The sequence below is a fragment of the Cherax quadricarinatus genome, chromosome 49 (assembly GCF_038502225.1).
Source record: "Cherax quadricarinatus isolate ZL_2023a chromosome 49, ASM3850222v1, whole genome shotgun sequence".
Classification (NCBI taxonomy): domain Eukaryota; kingdom Metazoa; phylum Arthropoda; class Malacostraca; order Decapoda; family Parastacidae; genus Cherax; species Cherax quadricarinatus.
The window spans coordinates 4,796,199-4,824,135 of NC_091340.1; the positions used below are offsets into that span (position 1 = coordinate 4,796,199).

Genomic DNA, 27,937 nt, shown 5'->3' on the forward strand with positions numbered 1-27,937 from the left:
TCAATACCTGGTAGGTAAAGCTCCCGTTTCACACACGGAGGGCCTGGGTTCGATTCCCGGCGGGTGGAAACATTTCAACAGGTTTCCTTACACATGTCCTGTTCACCTAGCAGCAAATAGGTACCTGGGTGTGGGTCGCATCCTGGGGGACAAGATTGAGGACCCCAATGGAAATAAGGTAGTCCTCGATGACGCACTGACTCTTGAGTTATCCTGGGTGGCTAACCCTCCGGGGTTAAAAATCCGAACGAAATCTTATCTTAACACTTGTCAGTATTGCACACGATTATCATATTCACAAGTCAAATACAGAGGAGGAAGCAGAAGCACTGAAGATGTAGTTTTGAGGTCAGTCCTTCTCCAGGCCGAGGGACTGACCTCTTCAAAATTGTCTTTTTGAGAGTGATGGACTGATGACATTGTCTTAACAGCTTTACTGACTCCTCTGTATTTGACTGAAGAAGCCTACTGTGTAGATGAAACATTTCAGAATAAAGATATCTAACTGTTGGATATGTCTTATTACACAAACCATCCTTAGATTTTACTGTCTTGTGATAACTAGAGAATGAATCTTTTGATCAACATTGATGCAGTCTACTTGAGAAGATGGTTAGGATTGGTATTGAAATAAGAAATGTTATGGTGATGTGGAAAAAGACAAGTACAGTCAAGAAATTAGAGGAAACCATTCATGGCTAAACATTTCCTCTAATAAATGTCTTGAACTTCACTTTTTTGGGGTTAACCTTGGCATATGCATGACAATTTTTGTTTTTTTTCCACATTGAAATGCTTAGGTGCTAAATAGTTTTTCTGTAAAATAATTTGAGTATGCCTCTTATGGAAAATTTTATAGGGGTAATTACTTGTACATACCTCAACATTACATGCATACGAGTAATCTCATTGGGAGACAACAACTATATTCTTTACCGTAGACATGTGAGAAAACTTGACCACCTCTGGTCACTGCAGGTGGCCCCTCGACCCTCACAATCTTATCCATATCTATCTGAGACCAGTATAAATTGGATAGCACCCTCAAGTACGGCGCTACTAATTAATTGTGGACTGTATAGATTATATTACTTTAACTGAATGAAGGGGGGGGGGGGTAGGTTACACATGGATACATTGATCAAGGAAAAACATTTGTACATAATCCCACCACTTACCAGATATTCTCTGGTGGTCACTTGATGTGGCTGGATCACCCATAACCTATCCAATTAGGTATGTTTTAACTGGCCAGTATCAGTCTGCTATAACTAGTAAGGTTACTTAACTGTGGGCGATTGATGCTCCTTATTTCCTCCATTCACCATCTCATTTCGATGTCCTGCTACACCGACACGGTTCTTATTCCAGCAGGACGAGGTGTCCGTTGGTTTGTCCCGGTTTAAAAGTCGTGATTCCATAAAACTTCACTAGCCTCGGGATGGGAACCACGTGTTCACTCGGAGCAGGGCGATTTATTTCACTTCCCGCATTCTCTTAACTTAATGTTATTATCACTGATTACATTACCATTCACAAGACGATTTAACATCTCATAATTATTATACACATTAGAGGTCACTCCATTAAGATCTGAGACCGATGAGTGAGGATTAACTCATGGGTAATATTCCATGGCGGCACACCCATCACCCCCCGGTCCTACTATTATCCACTTTATTATGGTGGTCACGTAAATCACGTTCCCTCACTCTTCACCAGGAACAGTTATGACACTTCCTATTAGGAAGTGAGGCCTATATTAATCCTTAGGCCGCCGTGAACGTCAATTTCCTGATCCCATGTTTTCACAGCCTCCTCACTACATTCAAAACACTGCCGCCCACCCATGCCCTGAGTCGACCTGTCCCCCCGCGCAGGCGCAGGGCGAACCCGGTTGGTTCTATTCAAAATATAAATATATTTTGACCCAAATCAACACATTAAACACTTATTAGGCACTATAGCTTCAGAAATTAAATAATTTCCACACCTCTCTTAAATGGCTAAAATTTTAATACTGATGTATGGATTGTCTCTGGCTTCCTTTATCCGTGCTGGCATTAGAGATGAAGATACTGAGGGTGTTAAAATAAGCACGTTATTCCATTCCTTTATAAACAATATGATGCTGTATAGCCCTTGTGGCTTAGCGCTTCTTTTTGATTAATAATAAACAAGGGGCTTGGACTTCCAGCAAGCGTGCGTGAGCGTGTTAGATAGGAGTGAATGGAGACGAATGGTACTTGGGACCTGACGATCTGTTGGAGTGTGAGCAGGGTAATATTTAGTGAAGGGATTCAGGGAAACCGGTTATTTTCATATAGTCGGACTTGAGTCCTGGAAATGGGAAGTACAATGCCTGCACTTTAAAGGAGGGGTTTGGGATATTGGCAGTTTGGAGGGATATGTTGTGTATCTTTATATGTTTATGCTTCTAGACTGTTGTATTCTGAGCACCTCTGCAAAAACAGTGATAATGTGCGAGTGTGGTGAAAGTGTTGAATGATGATGAAAGTATTTTCTTTTTGGGGATTTTCTTTCTTTTTTGGGTCACCCTGCCTCGGTGGGAGACGGCCGACTTGTTGAAAAAAAAAAAAAATATGAAAGATCATTACTATTATTTGCATGGGGCAGGTACCTGTACAATAGAACCACAGAGAGAGACCTTGATTTTGAGCAGTTGCTCGCCATGTCATCTGTGATGCTAAACACACTTGATGGCACGATTTTGTTTCTACCATCTCTGAGTGCAGTCTGAAAAAAAAGTATGGAAACTGAGTGGTAAATACTCTCCCGACCCGGCTCCTGTTCTTTGGGTTGCCGCTGTTGATATTGCAAACCCTTTTGACGTTGCCACCGAAACTGGTAATCATCTTGTCTGTATCTCTCGGGGGCTTCATCTATGCCACTCGTTTTGTTCCTCAAAACCTGCCAGAGAGTTAGAGCCCTTAAACTCTTCTTCTATCAGAGAAGAATCTTATAATGTGCCTTTTACATTTCTGGAACTGGAAGCAACACTCAGCTTGCTGGGCCTGACGGCATTCGTATGCTACAACATTTACATCAGTCAGCCCTTGCTGTCTTCTTACAACTCTTTAATCTTATTTGGTCACAAGGAGTTTTTTCCCCAGCTGTGGAAATCTGCCATTCTTCTCCCTTCCCACAAACCGGGTACAACGGGACATGATGCCTCTCAGTGCAGTTTGCAAGGTGATGGAACTTCTGGTAAATAGATGTTTGATGTGGTATTTAGAGACATGACAGTCTCCACTAGTCAATATAGCTTTCGAAAGAGCCGTTCTACCATTGACCCCTTACTATGCATGTCCATAATAGCCTTTGCCAATAACTACTCAGTGATCGCCATTTTTTTTTTTTTTTTTTTTTGATGCTGAGAAGGCATATGACACTTCTAGGAAGTATAACATCTTGGCTTAGGCCTCCGGGGCAATCTAGCATTTTTCCTTAAGACCTTCTTAACTGAAAGAAATTTCAGTGTTCAGGTTAAAAATGCAGCGCTGTATAGCCCTTGTGGCTTAGCGCTTCTTTTTGATTATAATAATAATATGCTATGTCCAAGCTAAAGGTGTCCCCCGGGGGTGTGTTCTGAGCACAACACTTTCTCTCCTTGCTATAAATGATCTGGCCTCTGTTCTTCCATCCAATATTTGGTCATTTCTCTGTGTTGATGATGAGTTCGCTGTATCTTGTGCAGGAGCTGGCTGTCACCTCACTTCAGTTTCTCTCCAACATGCAGTCAACCATGTTTCAAATTGGGCCACCACTCTTGGGTTTAAATTTTCTAGTACTAAAACTCGCCAAATTACTTTCACTAAACATTCTGTTGTCTATGATCATCCATTGTACCTATATGGTTTGCATATCCCAGAACATGATACGGTCAGGTTTCTAGGCCTTCTGTTTAACCGTAGGCTAACCTGGGAACCTCACATTACCTCTCTGAAGGTAACTTGCTAAAACCCTCACTCATCTTTCATGGGGGGCTGATCGAAGAATTCTCCTTCAACTACATTCACCCCTAATTTTATCGAAACTCGATTATGGCAACCAGATATATTCAGTGGCCTCTTCTGCAACTCTCTCTAGCCTTAATCCCAGGAATTACATTAATACCTCAGTGCTTTTCGCTCTTCACCAATCGAGAGACTTTATGCAGCAGCAAATATTCCATCCTTGTCTGATCGCCGTGATACTCATTGCCTTCACTATTATGTTCACTCACGACCTCTGCAATCCTTCCATATATAGGATAGTCACTTATGTTAGTAGACGTTCTTTATTTGTTCATCACACCTATTTACTCTGTCCCTTTTCTGCTCGTCTTCTTTTCAGTTACCACCTGTCTATGCTCATGTAGCATCTCCCTAACCCCTTGGGACGTTTCCACGGTTTGTGTCTGTTCTTTCCCGCTGCCATGCATGAGAGCTCAACTGCCTATGGTGGCTTCTCGCTCTCTTTTTCTTAACCACTTCCAATCTCATTCTCATGCCATCGCAGTGTACACCAATGGTTCCCATGTTTCTGGACAGCGTATTGTGAGGGCATTTATTATCCCCGGATATCATTTTTATGGTTGAATTGTATGCCATTCTCATAGCACTTATCCACATTGCATCTTTGCCTGTGTCACCACTTGTGATTGTTTCAGACTCCCTTAGTGTTTTACAGGCTATACAAAAATTTGATACACCACATCCCCTGGTTCTTCGTATCCAACTTTGGTTATGCCGTATCTCTAGCAAGCACAAAGGTATTGCCTTTTCTTGGGTCCCTGGTCATGTTGTCCTACAGGCAGACACTGCTGTGTGGTCAGTGGTACATGACCTCCCAGTTTCATACAGAGGTGTTCTATTCACAGACTATTTTACTGTAATTGCTACCCACCTTCACACTCGTTGGCAACAACACTGGTCTGATCTACTATACTCTATTAAACTGAGTATAGGTTTCTGGCCGTATTCTTATCATCAGTGTCGAGGTTGAGAGGCTACTCTCTCCCGTCTTTGCTTCAGACACACTCGTCTTACTCACGGGTGTCTCATGGAGAGGCACTCTTGTGAGAATTGTCAGGTTCCACATTCTGTTGGACTGCCCACTCTATCAATGAGCATGCAGAATTTACCTCCAACGTCGTCACCACTCTACTGCCCTTCATGCTGATGGTCCCTCCTTTAACCCAGACTCTCTCAATGACTTTTTGGCAGCAACTGATTCACTGCACAAACTCTGATGATGATGTCTCTAGTACTCCTCACACCCCTTTCTAACTCAATCTCTTGCTACCCTCTACCCCTGCATTATCCACTGCCCCGCTGCACTCCATCACCTAATAATCATCCCTCTCCCTCTTGTTACCCAATACCCCTGCATCCTTGGCGGCGCTATATGACTTGTAGGTTCAGCGCTTCTTTTTTATAGTAAAAAAAGAAGTGCTAAACCTACAAGGGTCATACAGTGCCACCGGGCAGGGAAGGATGGAGGAGTATTGGGTAGCAAGAGGGAGAAGGATGATTATTAGGTCATGGAGTGGAGTGGATAGTGTAGGGGTAGAGGGTAGCAAGAGACTGAGGAAGAAAGGGCCATGAGGAGTACTAGAGGCATCATCATCAGAGTTTGTGCAGTAAATCGGTTGCTGTCAATGAGAAAGTCTGGGTTAAAAGAGGGTCCATCAGCAAGAAGGGAAGGTAAAGTAAAGGCAGTAGAGTGGTGATGACACTGAAGGTAAATTCTGCATGCTCATTGGTAGACTATTGGCTAACAGAAACTGGAAACTGACAATTCTCACAGACTGGAACAGGGCGCCTCTCCATGAGTAAGACAAGTGTGGCCGATGCGAAGACGGGAGAGAGAGTAACCTCGACACCGATGATAAGAAGACGGCCAGAAACCTATACTCAGTTTAATAAAATGTAGTTTATTATGGAGCAGATCAGACCAACGTTGTTGCCAACAGATGCGAAAGTGGGTAGCAATTGCAGCAAAATAGTCTGTGAATGGAACACCTCAATATAAAACTGGGAGGTCATGTACTGCTGACAGCGCAGCATTGTCTGCCTGTACATCAACATGACTGGGTACCCAACGAAAAACAACATCTTTGTGCTTCCTAGAGACATGGTGTAGCCAAAGTTGGATACGAAGAACCGGGGGATGAGGCGTATCAAATTTTGGTATAGTCTGTAAAGCACCAAGGGAGTCTGAAACGACCACAAATGGTGACACAGGCATAGATGCAATACGGATAAATGCTACGAGAATGGCATACAATTCAGCCATAAAAATGCTATCCAGGGGATAAATGCCCTCGCACGATGCTGTCCAGAAACACTGCTGCAAATCCAACGCCGTCAAAAGACTTGGAACCATCGGTATACACTGCGATGGCATGAGTATGAGATAGGAAGTGGTTAAGAAAAAGAGAGTGAGAAGCCTCCGTAGTCAGTTGGGATTCACACATGGCAGTGGGAAAGAACAGACATGAACCATTGGAACTTCCCAATGGGGTAGGGAAAAGTGAGATGCTACATGAACGTAGAAAGGGGTAACTGAAGAGAAAATGAGCAAATTTAGGCGAAGAGAAAAGGGTCGGAGTAAACAGGGGTGACTAACAAATAAAGAACGTCTACTAATATCAGCAACTATCCTATACTGTATATAGAAGGATTGCAGAGGTCATGAGAGCGAACATAATAACAACGGCAATGAGCATCATGACAATCGGACAAGGATGGAATATTCACTTCTGCATAGAGGCTCTCAACCGGTGAAGAGCAAAAAGCACCAAGGCATAAACGTGATGGATGGGATTAAGGCTAGAGAGAGTTGCAGAAGACTCCACTGAATATATCTGGTCGCCATAATCAAGTTTCGATAAAATTAGGGCTGAATGTAGGCGAAGGAGAGTTCTACGATCAGCCCCCATGAAAGATGAGAGAGGGTTTTAAGAAGGTTCAGCCAGCTATGACAAGTTGCCTTCAGAGAGGTAATGTGAGGTTTCCAGGATAACCTACTGTCAAACAGAAGACCTCGAATCCTGACTGTATCACGTTCTGGGATACGCGAGCCATGTAGGTACAATGGATGATCATAGACGACAGAACGTCTAGCAAAAGTAATTTGGTGAGTTTTAGTACTAGAAAATTTAAACCCAAGAGTGGTGGCCCTATTGGTTGACTGCATGCTGGAGAGAAACTGCAATAAGGTGAAAGTCAGCGCCTGCACAAGCTATAGTGAAGTCATCAACATAAAGTGATGACCAAATATTGGATGGAAGAACAGAAGCCAGATCATTTATAGCAAGGAGAAAAAGTGGTATGCTCAGAATACATCACTGGGGGACACCTTCAGCTTACACAAAGTATGAGGAAAGCATGTTATTAACCTGGACATGGAAATGTCTTTCAGTTAAAAAGTTCTTAAGGAAAAATGGTAGATTGCCTTGGAGGCCTAAGGAGTGGGCCTGGGCCAAGATATTATACCTCTAAGTAGTGTCATGTGCCTTCTCAAGGTTAAAAAAGATGGTGATAATTGAGTAGTTATTGGCAAAGGCATTATGGACATACGTATCTAAGTGTAGTAAGGGGTCAATGGTAGAACGGCCCTTACAAAAGCCATATTGACTAGTGGAGACTGTTGTCTCTCTCTAAATAGAACATCAAATGTTTATTTACCAGAAATTCCATCACCTTGCAAACTGCAATGGGACGATAACAGAGGGAATCATGTCCCGTAGTACCCAGTTTGAAGAAAGGGAGAACAATGGTAGATTTTCACAGCTGCGGAAGAACTCCTTGTGACCAAATAAGATTAAAGTCATAAAAGGACAGCAGGGGCTGACTGATGTAAATGCTGTAGCATCCAAATATGAATGCTGCCGATGATCAGCAAGCTGAGAGTGTTGCCTCAAGTTCCAGAAGTGTAAAAGGCACATTCTAAGATTCTTCTCTGACATAAGAAAAGTTTAAATGCTCTAGCTCTCTGGCAGACTTTGAGGAATGAAACGAGGGACATAGATGAATCCTCCTGAGAGATACGTACAAGATGATTACCAGAATGTCATTGCCGTCAAGAGGGTTTGCGATTTCAATATCAGTAACTCGAAGAACAGGAACCGGGTCAGGACAGTATTTGCCACTCAGTTTCCATACTTTTTTCCAGACTGCACTCACAGAGGAAGCAGAGGTGATGGTGGAAACAATCTTGCCAGCAAGTGCATTTAGCATCACAGATGACACGGCGAGCGGCCACTTGCTTCTGCTTAAAATCAAGGAGTCTCTCTCTGGTTCTACTGTACTGGTACCTGCCCCATACAGTGCATTTCAAATGTACTTCCTAAGCACAAGCAGGAGACCACCAAGGTTTAGGGTAGAGACTGTGAAACTGAAGTCGAGAAGAGGTGTAAAAGCTCATTAATGGAGGACGAAGAAGGAACCTCACTAAAAGCAGTTAGATGCAAGTAAAGGTCCCAGTTTGCTTGGTCAAATTTCCAGCGTGGACTATGAGGAGGTGGTGAATATGAAGAAGTAAGAATGATTGGAAAATGATCACTGTCATGCAAGTCCAGGAGGACAGATCAGGTGAAGTCTAGTAGAGTGGAGGAAGAGCAGACCGAGATATCGATGCAAGAGAGAGAATGAGTATGAGGATGAAAATGGGTGGGAGAACCCATATTTAAAACATGGAGGGGGAGAGAAGCAAGAAAAGCCTCCAACTGAACACCGTGGGAGTCACAGTGAGACCCCCCAGAGGAAATGGTGGCCATTAAATTCGCCAAGTAACAGGAAGAAACCAGAAATGCAACATCCAGGATAGATAAGGCCCGAGAAGGAGAGAGATACAAAGAACAGATTGATTACCACTTATTTAAGTGGATACAGGCTGCAGTGTAATGCAGCAAAATATGAACAAAGAACTGACGGTATGGAATACTGGTGCATATAAGAAGTGCACTTTCATTAAAGGTTCCATCGGGAAAAGGATCCAATGAATATAATAAACCATGGGATGAGATGGATAACAGTGAAGCGTAATTTGGGTTCTTGTAAACACAAACGGAAAAACTGGGAGAGCAACACCTGGAGCTCACCCCGGTTACCTCTGAGGCCATGGATATTCCACTGTAGATAAGCCATGATTTGTGAAGAGAAAGATACAAGAAATCCGAAGGTAGAGGTATCTATGGACTAGTAGTGTTAGAAAAGTCTACATGTGGAGGTAGCAAAACTTTTAAGCAGTGATGGATTGGGATGCTGCGAAGAAAGGAGTTGTGCAAACAGAGAAGAGTGAAGAGGAGGAACAGGTGGAGGATCGGTGTCCATCAATCATCTAGTCTCCTCAATATATTCTGAGATAGCTTAAAGTGTTTCTGAGGACATGGACGTATGTGGTACAATATTGGAGATGGAAGGAGGGTGAGTAAAGATCGGGGAGACAATGGACTGTACCAAAGTAGGGGAGGACAAAAGGGCAGAGTGAACTAGAGAAGCAGCTTGGGAGGGGACATTTGGAGAGGAAGTGACCTGGGAGGGGGCAGAAGAGAAAAAAACTTGGGAGGGGACAGGGGAAGAAGGTACTATACGAGTAGGAGAATGAACCTCCAAACTCCTAACAGAGCTAGTTAGAGGTGAAGAATCGGGAACAGAGACTGGAAAGGAAAAATGAGCAGGTTGCAGAAGGGAAGGAGAGGTGAAAGGAGATTTTTGGACTTCAGAGAAGGAGAGGGGCAATTGGGAGTAGGTACTGTATGAGGTCTCATAGACACACAAACTTATGAGTGAGAAGAGGAAGAGGTGAGAACAGAATGAGGTGCCAAGGTAGGGACCTCTGAGGGCAAGACAGCAAAAGGATTAGAGACAGGGGTGACCACAGAGGAGGCTTCAGAAGTTGGGACCCCAGAGGAGGGGGGATGTTCAGTAACTTGAGAATAAGAAATATGGGGAAGTTTCCCTTGGAGGCATAGATGAGAGACTGCCATAGTATATGGGAGGCCTTCTGCCTCTTTGAGACACGCTCATTTAAGTAAACTTGGCAACAGCGAGAGCAAGATGGGTGAGCCTTATGACAATTAAGGCAGGAGGGAGGTAGACTACAAGACATATTGGTGTGGTTGTCGGCACCACAGACTGGGCATTTGGCGACGGACCTGCATTATTTTTCTGGATGACCAAAACACTAGCAATTTCTGCACTGTGGTGTAGGGATCACCTTTCGAACTTGCAAATGGTGTCCTACTATATATACAGAGGATGGAAGCTCACGGCAGTCAGAAGTTAAGCAAACTACATTGCAAGGGTATCGTCTCCGCCTGCAGGCAGGGAGGACATAAGTGTCTACTTTGAGGACTGGGAGGTCTTGGAGTTCTAGCTGTTCCAGAATGTCATTGCTGCATATCTGGAAATTCTGTTGGACAATGGTATGTGGCAGAAAGACTGTACCACTACAAGAATTGAGGGAATGATGTTTCTCAATAGTTACAGGAATAGTATTGATAGTTGTAAAGGAGAGAAAGATCATGAGCTTGTTTAGCATTCTGGACAGTGATGATGCATGTACCACTCTTGAGAGCATGAAAGGACATATTTCTACCAACATGGCATAGGAGCGCCTTGCTAATATACTATGGTCGGAAAGATAGGCAGTAGAGGAAGTCGGTCGTAGAGAAAAAAATTTAGTCCATTGCATATTTTGAAATATAGCGTGAAAAGGGAATGCATGATGTGCCAGTCTTTTCTGAGGAGAATGAAAAGGAAGTGAAGAAGTATCATCAGGTAATGGTCTGGGGCGTTTAGGTGTGGGATTGTTGTTGGTCCGACGTGGGACAGGTGGGCGATCTAAAAATTGCCGCACTGTAGAGGGAGAAGCCAGAAGCATAGTCAAAGAAGAGTGAAGGTCAGATGTATTGAAGGAGTCAATCAAAACCCTGGTACCTGGAGCAGGTGTCGAAATGGCACCAGCAGGAGGTACAGAGGCATTAGAAATGTCCCAAGAGTGGTCAAATAATGAGCCAGGGTCAGAACAGGGTGCACTATCAGTTAGGGGTCCAGGGGGAGCAGGTTCATGGATTGGGAACTCCATGGTTAGGTTACTCCTTTCTTTTTGTTTTTTAGAAAAAAAAGAAAGAAGGAAAGGGAATAAAAAAAGGGGGAAAAGTGGAGGAATAGTTCCTAGGAGGAATGAAAGGGCCGTAAATCTCCCTCCGTGCCCAAGAGGACATCAGCACTGCAAGTAGAAAAGATGAGGCATGGAACCCGTGCCATACCCTACCCTTCATGCCAGTAAACCAGCAATCCAGGATAGCACCCTCATATTCACCGAGCCACCTTGGTGGACAAAAGAGAGGGCGGCTGGATACCCATCACCCGAAATATAACCAAAGCCACCCCTGAGGAGAATGGAGAGGGATCGGGACATCCCCACGTGATCCAGATTCCACAGCAAACTACACCACCGCCAAGGACCTCAATGGAATGGGATGGGCCTCGGTACTCTTCCCCATACCTAGGAACTAGAATGCCTGTGGGAAGAATCCCAAAGGCTGAAAATAGGAAGAGAATGAGGGAGGGATGAGGAGGAGGAAAGGACAAAAGGGGAGATGGGGAGGATGGGATAGGGAAGGGGGAATTGGGGGGTAATTAGGTTCCTTCTGAGGAAGGAGACCAAAAGGTCTAATTCCTCAGACCAAGAGCCTCTTCACGGTGCCAAGGAGCCCCCTTGAAGAGGATAATACTAATATAGTGGAACCTCAAATTTCGAACTAATCCATTCCAGGAGCTAGTTCTAAATTCGAAAAGTTTGAAAAGCGAAGTGTTATTTAGCATGAGAAATAATGGAAATACAATTATTCCATTCCAGAAACCCAAAAATATTCACAAAAAAAAAAAAAAATTTACAGAGATTAATTATAGTTTTACATACACACAACAAATATAGTGAACAATTATGTATTAATATAATATGGTTTGGTCATTTAGAGAGAATGGATCAAAGTAGAATGACATGGAAAGCATATAAATCTATAGGGGAAGGAAAGAGGGGTAGGGGTCGTCCTCGAAAGGGTTGGAAAGAGGGGGTAAAGGAGGTTTTGTGGGTGAGGGGCTTGGACTTCCAGCAAGCGTGCATGAGCGTGTTAGATAGGAGTGAATGGAGACGAATGATACTTGGGACCTGACGATCTGTTGGAGTGTGAGCAGGGTAATATTTAGTGAAGGGATTCAGGGAAACCGGTTATTTTCATATAGTCGGACTTGAGTCCTGGAAATGGGAAGTACAATGCCTGCACTTTAAAGGAGGGGTTTGGGATATTGGCAGTTTGGAGGGATATGTTGTGTATCTCTATACGTATATGCTTCTAAACTGTTGTATTCTGAGCACCTCTGCAAAAGCAGTGATAATGTGTGTGTGTGGTGAAAGTGTTGAATGATGATGAAAGTACAGTGGACCCCCGCATAACGATGGCATCACATAGCGATTTTTCCGCATACCGCTTACTTTTATCGCAAAATTTTTGCCGCGCATACCGATTAAAAACCCGCTCACCGATTTTCGTCCGAGACGCGTCCAATGTGCCCTCAGCCAGCCTCACATGTGCCGCCCGTCCCATTGTTTACCAGCCAGCCTCCGCGGTAACATCCAAGCATACACTCGGAATATTTCGTATTATTACAGTGTTTTCGGTGCTGTTTCTGGAAAATACGTGACCATGGGCCCCAAGAAAGCTTCTAGTGCCAACCCTGTGGTAAAAAGGGTGAGAATTAGTATGGAAATTAAGAAAGATTTTGAAGGGTTTGGGGCTAACCCTGAGAAGCCTATGCCAGTTGTGGAATCCATTGTGCCTACTTCAAAGATTAAGGAAATGTGTGCACAGTGGGTTGAACTGCAAACCTTTATGGATGAAAATCACCCTGACACAGCTGTTGCAAGCCGTGCTGGTGACTATTTCAATGACAATGTTGTGGCCCATTTTAGACAAATCGTAAAGGAACGGGAGGTACAGAGCTCTATGGACAGATTTGTTGTGCGACAGAGGTCCAGTGACTCTCAAGCTGGTCCTAGTGGCATTAAAAGAAGAAGGGAAGTAACCCCGGAAAAGGACTTGCTACCTCAAGTCGTAATGGAAGGGGATTCCCCTTCTAAACAGTAAGAAGATAATGCTCTCCCCTCCTCCCATCCCATCAATCATCACCAGATCTTCAATAAAAGTAAGTGTCATGTAAGTGTGCATGCCTTTTTCAGTTTGTGTGTATTAAAATTAATATTTCATGTGGTAAAAAAATTTTTTTTTCATACTTTTGGGTGTCTTGCACGGATTAATTTTATTTCCATTATTTCTTATGGGGAAAATTCATTCACATAACGATTATTTCGCATAACAATTACCCCTCTTGCACGGATTAAAATCGTTAACCGGGGGTCCACTGTATTTTCTTTTTGGGGATTTTCTTTCTTTTTTTTGGGTCACCCTGCCTCGGTGGGAGACGACCGACTTGTTGAAAAAAAAAAAATAAACATAAAATAACATTTTTACTTACCTTTATTGAAGATTGGTGATGGCATCTGGAAGATAGGGAGGAGGAGAGAGGGAGCTGGGGTAAGTGTTTGGAAGGGGAATCCCCCTCCATAAGGACTTTAGGTATCAAAGCTCTCTCTGGGGCTACTTCCCTTCTCTGTCTTTTAATGCCACTAGGACCAGCTTGAGAGTCACTGGACCCCTGTCTCACAAAATAACTGTCCACAGTCCTCTGTTTCTGGTGCCTCTTTAAGATTTCCCTAAAATGGGGGACAGTTTTGTCACTGAACTTTTCACAAATAATTGTCTCTGAAACACTATCAACTGCCATCTCTTTATCCTTGATCCACACCAGCAACAACTTCTCAACCTGTTCGATTGTCTGTGGTCTTTTTTTGGTTAGCATATTAACACCTTTTGCAACATCAGCTTCCTTGATTTGTTCTTTCTTTGCCAGGATAGAAGCAATGGTCGACTTTTTTTTCCCATACATCGTGGCAAGCTCAACAAGTTTCACACCACTCTCATACTTCTGTACTGTATTATTTCCTTCTTCACATCTATGGTATTTCTCACTTTCTTTACCACAGGGGTACCACTAGCAAGTTTCTTTGGGCCCATGGTAGTTATTTCACAGTCCCACAAGCACTAAACACAATGAATTAATCATAAAATGTTTTAATGAGAGCACAGGTTAGAGTTCACTCAAGCATCAAGAAAGCCAGACTGGCTCACGGCGCCTGCGTGGGGACGCGGACAGAGCGGGCTGGCAGACAGGTCTAGTACCCAGCGGTTCGAAAATAAGGGCGAGTAGTTCGACAATAGGGACAAAGCTGATTCGAAAAAAGCAGTTGATTTTCAAAGAGTTCGATAAGCGATACCTTCGAAATTTGAGGTTCCACTGTAATCATTACTACTACTTTTTAAACTTAAATAATTGTTTTGTTGCTTATTAAAGTTTAAATGTATATTATAAATGCTTTAATAATCAAAAAATATTGAAAATATGGAAATCTGTTTATTTACTAAATTTACAGCTAATGTTTTTTATAGCATAACGTACAATATTTTTAACAAGATAAACTCAGGTTTAGTAAATGACCGTATGACAGTAAATTTTAGGAAGTTAACACCGTGAAGTCAGTGTGCTTTTCGCAAGACAGTGATTCTTCTTATTTTGGGCATCCTACCTTGGCAAGAGACAGATGGCGTATTAAAAAGCCTCCTTCCCAAAAATTTATACCTTTAATAACTATTTGTGCATTATGACGAGTAATTCATATTAAAATTCAAGGTTTTCTAATTCTGAACCTGTATTTTATTTAAAAAGTTTGGGCAAAATTAATAATGTGGTATACTGTACACAAAATTAATAATGTAATATACCGTACACAAATTAATATGGTATACTGTACACAAAATGCCTACATAAATATTTTTCAGGGAAAGTAAAATTTTTATATCTTTAAATATAAATTCAGCATGTCTTAAAAAAAATATCTGCCCACTCTTTTCTGCCTATTTAAGATTGCTATACATGTCTTATGAATGTAAGCTTAAAAAAATTCCCCCAGTCCTTTTATAGTATTATGATAGTGAAATAGAGTGCTTATCCTGTCTGGGTCATTCATCACTATCCATAAATAGTGTTAAACAATAGCATTTTGCAAAATTTGCATTATAATGTATGTGCAATTATATTCAGAATAACCACTAGGAACACAAGGTCATCCAACATGTTAAAAGAAAGGGGAAGCCATGTACAACAGCTCAACAGACAGAGCATTTGATTCCCAGTGTAAAGGTTCTGGACTGGATAAGACATGTATAGGTCATCTTAACCCTTGTGAGGTATCCACGAGTGAAGGTTATGAAACAGACTTGTAACAAGCCTTGCATTACTTCAGTGATTGTTACTTTATTTGCTCCTCCTCAATATTAACAATAAATGCGGATTCGTGGAATTATACTTGAATATTTGTCTTCACTGGGTACAGCATATCAGGGTATAACATAGGAAGACTATTTGCTGAAGTATACCTCCCTAGGGTAAAGCTGTTGCCTCAGTACTCGGCAGTAATAGGTGTTAGCTGATTATGGGTCACAGCCTAGAGAATGATGCATCAAACCATGGATATCTCAAGAGCTAAGTTGTGAAAGAAAGCAGAGGTTGGATAACATATGTAAAATATAGCATCTCTGAAGAAAAATAAATAAAAGAAGCATGGTATATTGAATATAAAAAGCTGATGGAATGTATATTTCTTCATGGTCTATTGTTGTGAGATTTAAGCTTTAATTTCATTAGGCATTTGTGTATTTTTAATTGATTAATGGGCCGGACATAGAGTTGTTTAGCGTTTCATTACAAAAGTTAAATACATACAGCTTATCATAACAATATATATATTTAGGTATGAAATTTTCAGTTTGTGTAGCGACTGAAAATAAATTAATAAATATCACATGACTTTTGAACACATTTTAACAACATACATTGTAATAAAAAATTATTAAAAGTTTACAAAATCTTAAATTTACGACAAATCCGCCCTCACATAAATATCATATGCTAATCCCCTTGAGAAAAGCTACAATTCATCTCTTACACCATCACAAATATTAGTTAATTTAGTACAAAATTTTTCCTGGGACTCTTCTAAATCTAATTCAGCATTTTCTTTAAAATATACAACAACTTCATCCTCAAAATCTTCCACAATAGATTCACAGTGAAACTGCAGTCCTTTATTGAGATCCGGGTCCTGAACCATCTCGTATTCACCAAAGCGTGGATTCATAGCTCCATTAACAATGAGCTTCATTGCTTCCAGCTTCCCTGTCTCTTTATGGCGAGCTTGAGCATAATCCTTCATACTCCCACACACAGTCTCCATAACTTCCAGCATATGCATCTGAAAAGTTATTCCATGAAGGTACCAAATTCACTTTTCTAAAGCAGTCATTGAAACACATTGTAATTTAGACTTTCTCACTGCCAGTATTTTACCTCACCATTAGCTGGAATCCTTAATTTCTTGCCAGGAAAAGGGTTATTAAATTATCAGAATGGAAAATCTTCCCCCCTCTTTCTCTCATACTACTTGCTCTCCTCCTCTTCAATATTCTCTTCCAACTACCTCTCCTCCCTCCTCTTTCACCCACCCATCTGCTCCCTCCCTCTTGGATATTCTCCTCCCACTTCCAATCACCTTCACACTACCCTTCCTCCCTCTCTTTCCCTCTTGCTTTCCTCCTTATTAATGTTCTCTTCCTATAGCTGTAGTGGCCCCTCTACAACAGTTTGATAAAAACTTTAAAAATTTATCAATTTCAAATCATCACAGCCTTTAAACCATATACCAACATGGATCACAACAGGTTCTACAATCTTCCCAGGATAAAGGTCTCTAGTGAAACTAGCCTCACTCCTAGAATTCAGGCTGGATGCAAAGGTACACTTACTGCCTTAAAGTACTGTACTACATGTAGACTAAGACACAAGTTAATTTTTTTTTATCAAGTCAAGACTTGATAAAGCTTCACAAAGAGCTAAATATTCCCCCATAAAGCTGGTTCTGCTGCTTTTGTCTTTGTCTTTATGCTTGGAATTTTAGTCAAAGGAACTTAAAGATTTGTTTAATTAAATATTTAATTGTTAAAAAAAAAATTGGTAAGGAGCCTTCTATACCCATGGTCTCTGACTCTCCAGAGGAAGTGAATGTGTTCCAATATTTAGGAGTGGATCTGTCAGCAACATGGGTCTATGAAAAACAATTCAAATCATGGAACTAATGAGGGAGGAAAAGCTGGGCAGTGTGATGAGGCATTGGTAGAGACAAAAAATTATTCATGGCGAGGAGGGGTTGTTGAAATTGTTTGGATTTTAGAAAAGATGGAGAAAAAGTGGATGACTTGGAGGGTGTATAAATCTGTGATGGAAGGAAAAAAGGGATGGGGTCACTTTACCTCAGAACCAGCGTATTTCACGGACGACAATTTCTGTTTCCCATCTGCATCAATACGATAGGAGCCAACATCAATTTTTTTCCTTGGATCGACCTGCAATATAATAGTATTATGAATAAGGCATACTAAAAAAATAATTTTAGTATTTTTTATTGCATTTGAAAGTAAAGTAGGTGATAATATGGAAATCTACTCACCACCATAATTAAAATGTTACAATTATAGTCAGGGGAAAGCACCAAACTTATAAGGGTCATACAACACCTGGGGAATGGGAGGTAGTTAGTTTGATCAAAAGAGAGGGTAGCTCGAATTCCTTAGATCAAAAACCCCATCACCAGCAATGAAGAAAAAACAGGTGCAGAGCTAGCTTATAGTGTAACATTTAGCTCTATATAGAGCTTTAATGGGTCAATGACTAACACGATAAAACTCTACATAAAGCAAAACATTGTCATGATAAATAACATTTTGCACCTGTGTCTTTATTTTTCCTTCATCAGCCCAACTATGTATGTAGTGTGTTGTTGCTGGGCATTTAGTCAAGCAAAGCCCCTCATCACCCCACCACCTCGGTCAGTGACTCAGCCACAGTGGGGTCCTTCATCAGCCCTACTGTGTACATAGTGTGTTGTTGCTATGTGCTTAGACCACCTAGGTCAGTGACTCAGCAACAACGAAATCCATTAACAGCAGCAAAGCACCCCCCTTGAAGGAATTAATTAGAATAGCATTCACAAACACTGCCTTAAATCTAACTCTCCCAGAAAGTGCTTGCACTGTCTGGGTCCTTCCTGTAAATGAAGTGCCCTGATTAAGGTACAGTACAGTATTGTACTGTGGTGTCCAACTAGCCAAAATGTTACTGATACAGGTATGGTGCTGATTAATCAGACTGTCAGTGAGAGGTTGCTTACACTGTTTGTCTGCTGAATAGTTGATGCTGGTACGTATTTGGAATACAAGTGTCAAAGAATAGATTCTCTCCGAGTCATTAGTTTACTGGTACTAATATCTGGAGTCTGACTGTTGAGGAGTTGGTTATATTTTAATCAGTAGCCTGTTTGACCTCAGTTATTACCTGGAGAGAGTTCCGGGGGTCAAGGCCCCCGCGGCCCGGTCTGTGACCAGGCCTCCTGGTGGATCAGAGCCTGATCAACCAGGCTGTTACTGCTGGCTGCACGCAATCCAATGTACGAGCCACAGCCCGGCTGGTCAGGTACCGACTTTAGGAGCTTGTCCAGTGCCAGCTTGAAGACTGCCAGGGGTCTATTGGTAATCCCCCTTATGTATGCTGGGAGGCAGTTGAACAGTGTCGGGGGATGTTGCATCGTCTGCCAAGTCTTTTGCTTTCGTTGTTGAGTGATTTTCGTGTGCAAGTTCGGTACTAGTCCCTCTAGGATTTTCCAGGTGTATATAATCATGTATCTCTCCCGCCTGCGTTCCAGGGAGTACAGGTTCAGGAACTTTAAGCGCTCCCAGTAATTGAGGTGTTTTATCTCCGTTATGCATGCTGTGAAGGTTCTCTGTACATTTTCTAGGATAACAAAAAAAAAAAAAAAGACCAAGGATCCATGTTTGAACAGGATGGAAAAGCAAAACATGCTCATTATATAGCAAATTTACATTATCAATACTACTTTGCTACTTTCATAACCAATTCATTCTTATACTATTACATAAGTCATAATCACAATGCAGTAAAACTATTCAAAATCTATTTTTCACAATCCATATCCAGAAAACATTCCACATCTTCAGCCTCAAGTGTAAGCAAATTTAATCGAAAGAGGAAATACCCCCACCATTTAGTATACTGAGAGATGCTGGGATGGCTCCTTAACACAATCTAACCCAGCTGTCTCAAGAAGGATGGTCCATAACAATACCTAACCTGGCAATGAGTGGCAAAGAATTAAACTTAAACAAGAAATTTCATTCTACTTACATCACTGATGGCCGCATGTAGTTCATTAACTAAACTTCGACACACGGCACACTTCACAACCTGTTAATATTTTATTTTGTTTCAATATAAGATGCTTTACTATGGCTAAAATTTCAAAAAGTAAAACATATTAGTGCATATACTTTTATAATAAAATACAAACTTTACCTACTCTTATCAAGATGTTTATTTCTAATATTATTGTAAACAGTTTATGACAACGTCCTAAAAATTTTATCAAGAGAGCTTCATGTCATTTAAGTCTAGATTTCATCCTGGAGTAAAAGAAAATAGGTATATAGACACTAGACATAACACAAGTGCATTTCTTTATTATTATTATTATTATTACTGGTATATTAATGAGAAAATGCTAAACATGGAAGGGTAATGAAGAACTTCGGGAATAGGGGGTAATCATTTTACATCCAAGGATGGAAAGAGTAGCTACAATTCCTCACATGAAAAGTTCTTCACCATCACCAAGGCACCTACTTCTAAGAGGCCTTCATCATTATCATCATCATCATCATGCTCTTTTCTCTGTTCACTTTTAACTTCCTTCTTTTGCATACCCTGACCAACTCATTTACTAACCTTTGCAAATTCTCTTCAGAACTTCCCAAAAGAAAGTATCACTGCTGAAGAGCAACTATAACAACTCCAACTTTGTACCAGATTCATTACCTTTTAATTCTTCCCAACTTACAAACATTTTAAACAACCATTGTGACATCACACATCCTCGTCTAAAAGCCTATGTTTACTGAAAAAAATCCTCTTCTCTCCTACATACCCTAACTTGAGATTCACTGTTTTTGGTAACCTACTCTGTATTCCATTCATTTGCAACATTTGCCATATTGCTCCCCAATTCACTCTATCATATGCTTTTTCTAAATTCTATATCCATGTATTGTTCACTTATATGTTTCTTACTATATCACTTATAAGTTTCTATGTAAACACTTGGACTACACATCTACCATTTTAAAACCTTGTTCCTCTGCATTCTTGCTTACTGTCTTAACCCTAATCTTTTCAATAAAAATTCTAATAGCATATGTTTTATCCAGTATACTCACAGGCTTATTATGCTATAATTCTTACTCTCTCTCATGTCCCCTTTTCCATTATGCAAAAGAGCTATGCATGATCTCTGCCAATCCTTAGGTACCTTCCTTTCTTTCAGGCATATATTGAGCAAAAGAACCACGAATGCTTTCTGACAGTCCTTCAGTACCTTCCAGTCTTTCATGACTATAATGAACAAATACATCAACCACTCTATAATCATATCTCCCCCTCCCTGGTTTTAACATCTCAGTCTTAATCCCATCTATCTCAGCCCCTTTACTCCCATTCATTCTACCCACTGATTCAGCTATGGATCTTTCACCATCACTGTCTTGCTAAAGGTGTACCAACATTAGAGTTCAGATTCCCCTCCAAACAGCAATATCCCCAGAGTGCAGGCAATGTACCTCCCACCTCCAGGATTTAAGTCTAGGTAACTGGTTTCCCTGAATTCCTTCATAAATGTTACCTTGCTCACACTCCAACATTTTGTCAAATCATAAATATCACTTGCTCACACATGCCTGTCAAATAAATTCTTACCTGTGACTTGGGAGGTTTGGAAGACACAACACTACACACTGCAATCATTAGCACCATTAAGAGTTGGAAGACCAAGGAAGACATTTTTCATCTGTCGACTAAAATAAATTAAAAAACGTGTAACTTTGTTGAAAAATTAATTTCAATAAAAACGTACCCTAGAGTACATAAAAATGAAAATAACAGAATTCTGCAAGACTAAAGGTGAAGCTTAGGTCTGAAAAATGAAGGAATGCCTGAAAATTCACAGGAATATTACACAACATTTTTTAAGTACAGTATTAATATTTTATTCAAGGGAAAGAACTATGCCTGCAAGGATCATACAGTGCCTAGAAAATGATAGGGGGTAGGGAATGGTAATCCCAATTCCCTGAATCAAGAATCTTTCAACATCATCAGGGCACCCCTCAGAAGGTACAAGACTTGTACAGTCTATACCAAGACAAGAAATATTAACTGTTTCAACAGCTACAGCTATTTCCATCTGTAAAAATGAGACAAGACCAGTAAAGCACGAGAGACTCTTCACCCTTTACTTCTTAAGGCTACACTGCAGATGAAATACCATACCATGACATGCTTAATAATGTGCACAGAGAAGAAACAAAATTTAAATTTTGTTACTGATTTTTGCCAAATAGTACAGTCAACCCCTGATTAACACCCAAAAAAAGGGGAATGGGAAAATAGTTCATTAGTTGACTTTTATGTACATTCCATTTTCTCAAAAGTACCCATGTTATAATGGATGATGCAGACTGGGACAGTAATATTAAATATATAATATTTCAATTATTTTTAAAGTTAAAAACCAACGTACATACATATATGTACTTGCAGACATGGGTTTCTTCTCGAGGAGAGGCTGGGGCAAAACAAAATTCTAAACTGCCATAATGCAGTAAAGACTGCTGTAGTGAAAAAATTCACATTTCTTCACTTTTTTTAACCCCCCCCAAAAAATGAGCAGTCCACACATGCACCAAACAGATACTATTTAAAATACACAAAGGCAATGAATTTGGTTAAAAAATTGATACAAAATAAAAAATCCAAAATTCAATCAGTCTTGCCTGGCATGAATTGTATAAATGGAAGAAACTTAGCCAAACATCAGTAACCATCTGACAGGCAATTATCTAGACTCGTTTTAGTTGGCTCCTACTACCAATGTAGAAATAACTTCAACAATAAAATCACTTTAAAAAAAAAAGTAACATAACTGCACAAGTAATATTTTCTATTAATGCAATCCTTATCAACAAATCATTAAGATATACTTTCCAAATGTTTTCAAAAGAGCCAACGTAACTCCCACCCACAGAGGTGATGCTCCGACTAATGTTAAGAACTACAGAACAATTTCTAATCTACAAATACAGTATGCCTGATGAAAAAACAAAATAGAAGTATTGCAGATTACAACTTAACTAACACCCTATACACTCACGCTGTGTATCATATACTGATCGAACGAGTTAATTTACATTCCAGAAAGCAATGCAGAATCAGTTTATATTTACAATATGCAAACCACAGTGATCACATACAGCTGTGAATTTTTTTTTATTAAAAGTGAGTTAATGGTATGAACTGGGTTTACTTCTTATGTGTAAATTCATTTGCTCAAATTCCAACTGTGCAAAGAATCCATAAAGCAAGGTACACCTATCCCCCCCCCCAACAAAAAATAAAATCAATAAAAAATTAAGAAAAAGTAAACACCCATTATCTACGATGGTTAAGTTCCTAGAAGCAGTGAACTCCAAATCTACGAACAATAGTGATCGTTGTGCAATGCCTACAGAATAGTAAATACATTATTTACCCAAGATGTGATGTTGATGGTTTTTAGGGCTCTGGTGGCCTGGTGGTTAATGCTCTCGCTTCACACGGTGAGGGCCTGGGTTCGATTCCCAGCCAGAGTAGAAACATTGGACGTGTTTCTTTCCACCTGTTGTCTATGTTCCCCATCAGTAAAATGGGTACCTGGGTGTTAGTCGACTGGTGTGTGGTCGCATCCTGGGACACTGACCTAAGGAGGCCTGGTCACAGACCGGGCCGCGGGGGCGTTGACCCCCGGAACTCTCTCCAGATAAACTCCAGATATACTAATGGGGAGGTCTGGAGGATGATTCCTCTGGAGGAGCATCCTGGGACAAGTATGGTAGCAGAGGTGGTGGCTGAGTGATGGTGGCCAGGATGGATGTTGTGGTAGTGGCCAGGATGGATGTTGTGGTAGTGGCCAGGATGGTTGTTGTGGTAGTGGCCAGGATGGTTGTTGTGGTAGTGGCTATGATGGTTATTGTAGTGATGGCCAAGATTCTTGCTGTGGTGGTTACTAAAGGTGGTTGATGTGGTGATGACTGATAATTGTGGTCTTATATATATCCCATATATAGTCCCGTAGCTTGATTGTTAGAGCACTCAGCTCACGCACAGAGGTTTGTGGCTCGATCTCCAGTACGGGTGGAAACATTAGGACGCGTTTCCTTAAGACCCCTGCTGCCCATGTTCACCCAGCTATAAAATAGGTACCCGGGTGTTAGTCGACTGGTGTGGGTTGCATCCTGGGGACAAAATTTACCAGATTTGCCCAAAATGCTCTACATAACAATGGGCTAGACCTGTATACCTTGTACATGTACTTGTAGCAATAAAGATTATTATTATTATTATTATTATTATTATTATTATTATTATTATTATTATTATTATCATTATTATTATTAGCAAATGATTTAAGGCCTAGGATCCCAATGGAAATAAATCACTCTTGACTTTTTCCAGTTATCCTTGGTGATTTATGATGATAATTGCAATCACAAAAAAGGAGTAATTATACCAAAATAAAGTAATTGTACCTAAACAAAGTAGATTATGTCAGTTGTTGACATGAACCAAAATGTGGTAAATAAAATATATTTAAATGAAAAACTTCATTACAAGACGTTTCACCCATGGTGAAACGTTGTAAGATAAAGGTGGTTTCATGAATTGATGTCCCAGTGTGTGGGGGGGGGGGCGAAACATCGTAAAATTGCGATAAGATATGAGTCTTGCTTAAAAAAAAATCTCTGAAATTACCTTATAGACCAACAAGACCCCAATGGAAATAAATCACCGTATATATGACTTTTCCCGGGTTATTTGAGGTAATTTACACACATTTTCAACTACTTATGATAATTGTACTTGCGTACCTGTGCCTAAATATTATCAAAGAAAGCGCTAAACCAACAAGGGTCATACAGCGCTGCCTGTACCTAAATAAACTTACTTATTGTGTCCCAACCTCACTAATAACCTCCCCAGAGACATATTACTAACAATACATAAGTATTTACCTGTACGTGTGTGGGAGAAGAAACACACCTGGCAGAAACACACCTGAGTGAGGTAGAAAAACACCTGAGTGAGGCAGAAACACCTGAAATGACAGTGTTTTCCCAGTGTTACGTGTGAGAGTGTGAGTGGTACACGTGTACTTCCTCCACTACTCTGTGATCATGGGGGAACGCTAAACTCGTAAGGGCACTAAGGTGTCTGGGGAATGGGAAGTAATCTTGGCCCGTAGATAGGCCTATAGCTTAAGGGAGGCCTCCAAAAATTTGGTGGTGGGGGGATGGTTATAATGTTGCCCTTTATTTTAACGAGGCCAGAAAATAGCTCTTCTCTATATCGTTTTGCCATATAAATACATAAATTTGGATTACAATTTTGTTACAGTAACATATGGGGGATTATTCTAGATAATTTACACATGTTACTAGGTATAATAACTATTTATTTGAACGTATACCTAAATAGATTTACTTCAGTGAAAATAGTTATATTCCAAGTATTCTCGTGATTTCCTGTGACCTTATTATTAGGAATAGAATATTAATATACAGTATACAAATAATAACAGTTGAAATTAATGGGAAACAGCGCCTGGGTCTGAAAAAATGGGGAGGCAGACTTGTTTATTTAGGGGAAAGCGCAAAACCCGTAGGAGTCATACAGTGCCTGGGAATGGGAAGCAATTAGGTTCAAAGTTTCAAAGTTTATTCTCTATAAGGATTACAATGCTGAGTTTACAGAAATTTGGTTATTGTTTGGTTTAACATGTAGTAAAATTGAGATTACAGAGTGTACCACTAGAACGCTTAGCATGGCTAGGCATTTCGGGTTGGATCTAAGGGAAGAACAGGTGAAGATAAGAGTGGTGATGGTGGTAATGAGTGGTGGTGATGATGAGGGTAATGAGTGGTGGTGATTATGAGGGTAATGAGTGGTGGTGATGAGGGTAATGAGTGGTGGTGATGAGGGTAATAAGTGGTGGTGATGATGGTAATGAGTGGTGGTGATGAGGGTAATGAGTGGTGGTGATGATGAGGGTAATGAGTGGTGGTGGTGATGGTAATGAGTGGTGATGAGGGTAATGAGTGGTGGTGATGATGAGGGTAATGAGTGGTGGTGGTGATGAGGGTAATGAGTGGTGGTGATGAGGGTAATGAGTGGTGGTGATGAGGGTAATAAGTGGTGGTGATGATGAGGGTAATGAGTGGTGGTGATGAGGGTAATGAGTGGTGGTGATGAGGGTAATGAGTGGTGGTGATGAGGGTAATGAGTGGTGGTGATGAGCGTAATGAGTGGTGGTGATGAGGGTAATGAGTGGTGGTGATGAGGATGAGTGGTGGTGATGAGGATGAGTGGTGGTGATGAGGGTAATGAGTGGTGGTGATGAGCGTAATGAGTGGTGGTGATGAGGGTAATGGGTGGTGGTGATGAGGGTAATGAGTGGTGGTGATGAGGATGAGTGGTGGTGATGAGGGTAATGAGTGGTGGTGATGAGGGTAATGAGTGGTGGTGATGATGAGGGTAATGAGTGGTGGTGATGAGGGTAATGAGTGGTGATTATGAGGGTAATGAGTGGTGGTGATGAAGAGTGGTGGTGATGATGGTAATGAGTGGTGGTGATGAGGGTAATGAGTGGTGGTGATGAGCGTAATGAGTGGTGGTGATGAGGGTAATGAGTGGTGGTGATGAGGGTAATAAGTGGTGGTGATGAGGATAATGAGTGGTGGTGATGAGAGTAATGAGTGGTGGTGATGAGGGTAATGAGTGGTGGTGATGAGGGTAATGAGTGGTGGTGATGAGGGTAATGAGTGGTGATTATGAGGGTAATGAGTGGTGGTGATGAGTGGTGGTGATGGTAATGAGTGGTGGTGATGAGGGTAATGAGTGGTGGTGATGAGGGTAATGAGTGGTGGTGATGGTGAGGGTAATGAGTGGTGGTGATACCTGACCAGCCGGGCTGTGCCTCGTACGTTGGATTGCGTGCAGCCAGCAGTAACAGCCTGGTTGATCAGGCTTTGATCCACCATGAGGCCTGGTCACAGACCGGGCCGCGGGGGCGTTGACCCCCGGAACTCTCTCCAGGTAAACTCCAGGATAGTAATGGTGAGGGTAATAAGTAATGATGATGATGAGAGTAATAAGTAATGGTGACGATGATGAAGATGAGGGTAATGATGTGGTGATGACAAGGGTAATACTCAGTGATGACGATGGTGATTATGATCATTAGTGGTGATAATGATGGTGACGAGGGTAATAATGAGTAGTGATGATGGTAATAATGTGTGGTGGTGGTGGTGATTATAAGGGTAATAATGAGTGGTGATTATGATGGTAATGAGTGGTGGTAATAATGTGTGGCGATAACGATGGTGATGGTGAGGATGAGTGGTAATAATGATGGTGATTATGAGGGTAATAATGAGAAGTGATCATGGTAATAATGTGATGATGGTGATGACGAGAAAACAATGTCAGAACATTATGTACCTTACAGCTAACTGTTGGCTGAAATGTTCGGCTCACAACTGAAAGGCCCCGGGTTGAATCTTGGGAGGGGACAAACATATGGGTCTCCTAAAAGCCTACTGCCCATGTTATCTAGCGGTAAATTATTATTACATATACTGGGGAGGCACTAAACCGGTGGGAGTCATACAGTGTCTAGAGAATTGAAGACAATGAGGTTCGATCCAAGTAAGGGGAGGACAAGTCCTTGGACCAAGAGCTCTTCACCAATACCAAGGAACCTTCATTGAAGGGATAGTCAAACCACTTTCTTAGTTGAGATTATAATCAAAGAGAAGTGCTAAACCTACAAGGGTCATACAGCGCAGCTCTTCGTTAATTATAATCATGGGGAAGCGCTAAACCAGTATTATTATAATAATGAGGAAACGCTAAACCCGTAGTATTATACAGAGCCTGTGGGGGGAATGGAAGGTATTCAGGCTTAATTCAGGGAACTGGAGCACAGGTCCAATTCCCTAGATCAAGAGCCCCTCACCAGCATCAAGGAACCTCCCTTGAGAGGAGCTCTTAGTTGAGTCATGGAAAAACTTGCATCAGTCAAACAATTTTGCCACCATGGAAGAGATACTATCAGAAGTTTAAATGTTTGTGACTTGATCAAGCCCACTGTGGGAGAGCATTTTACTGCATTTCTCTTTTTTTTCCCCCATGATTTTAGCAATTTTGCTCAGCCAGAAGTATTTATTTGATGATAAGTAGACTGGAATTCAATGTTGGTGTTAATGTTAATCTCAAGATCAGGGAGGTAGTCAGAGGGGAACGGAAGGGGGATGGGATGCTGGGCTATTTCACCAGGAAACCCGCCTTCAGGGAGGCCTGGACTAGACTATAGAGCACAAGAATAGAGGAACACTACAGATGGCATAATGGTCCATGCTAGGCAAGTCAAACTCTCACCTGTGGCTCGGTAGGCAACTCTCTTCCATCACACATTGAATGTCTGTGGTTCAATCCCCAGCCGGGTAAAAATATTGGGCGTGTTTCCTTACACC

At 41.2% G+C, this 27,937-nt stretch overlaps 1 protein-coding gene across 3 annotated transcripts; it reads right to left on the bottom strand.

The window, feature by feature from the left end:
* Positions 1-14,526: 14,526 nt before the first annotated feature.
* sel (canopy family protein seele) lies at positions 14,527-24,618 on the bottom strand. 3 transcript variants are annotated; one of them, XM_053788383.2, is made up of 5 exons: positions 24,444-24,618; positions 21,066-21,163; positions 19,446-19,505; positions 17,498-17,590; positions 14,527-16,443 (listed from the first exon to the last, which is right to left on the bottom strand). In XM_053788383.2, exons 2-5 carry the CDS (start codon positions 21,147-21,149, stop codon positions 16,120-16,122), a joined length of 561 nt encoding a protein of 186 aa, XP_053644358.1. In that variant the 5' UTR covers positions 21,150-21,163; positions 24,444-24,618; the 3' UTR covers positions 14,527-16,119. The 3 variants fall into 3 exon arrangements, with proteins under 3 accessions (XP_053644358.1, XP_053644357.1, XP_053644356.1); XM_053788382.2 differs by having other exon boundaries at positions 24,459-24,616; XM_053788381.2 differs by having other exon boundaries at positions 24,416-24,612.
* Positions 24,619-27,937: the final 3,319 nt, after the last annotated feature.

What these genes read in the sequence shown, in the direction of transcription:
- sel (XM_053788383.2), bottom strand. Translation starts at nt 21,149, where the DNA reads ATGTCTTCCTTGGTCTTCCAACTCTTAATGGTGCTAATGATTGCAGTG. An exon ending in CCAAACCTCCCAAGTCACAG is followed by an intron (nt 19,506 to 21,065) that starts GTAAGAATTTAT and finishes AAATATTAACAG; the next exon opens with GTTGTGAAGTGTGCCGTGTG. An exon ending in TACATGCGGCCATCAGTGAT is followed by an intron (nt 17,591 to 19,445) that starts GTAAGTAGAATG and finishes ATTATATTGCAG; the next exon opens with GTCGATCCAAGGAAAAAAAT.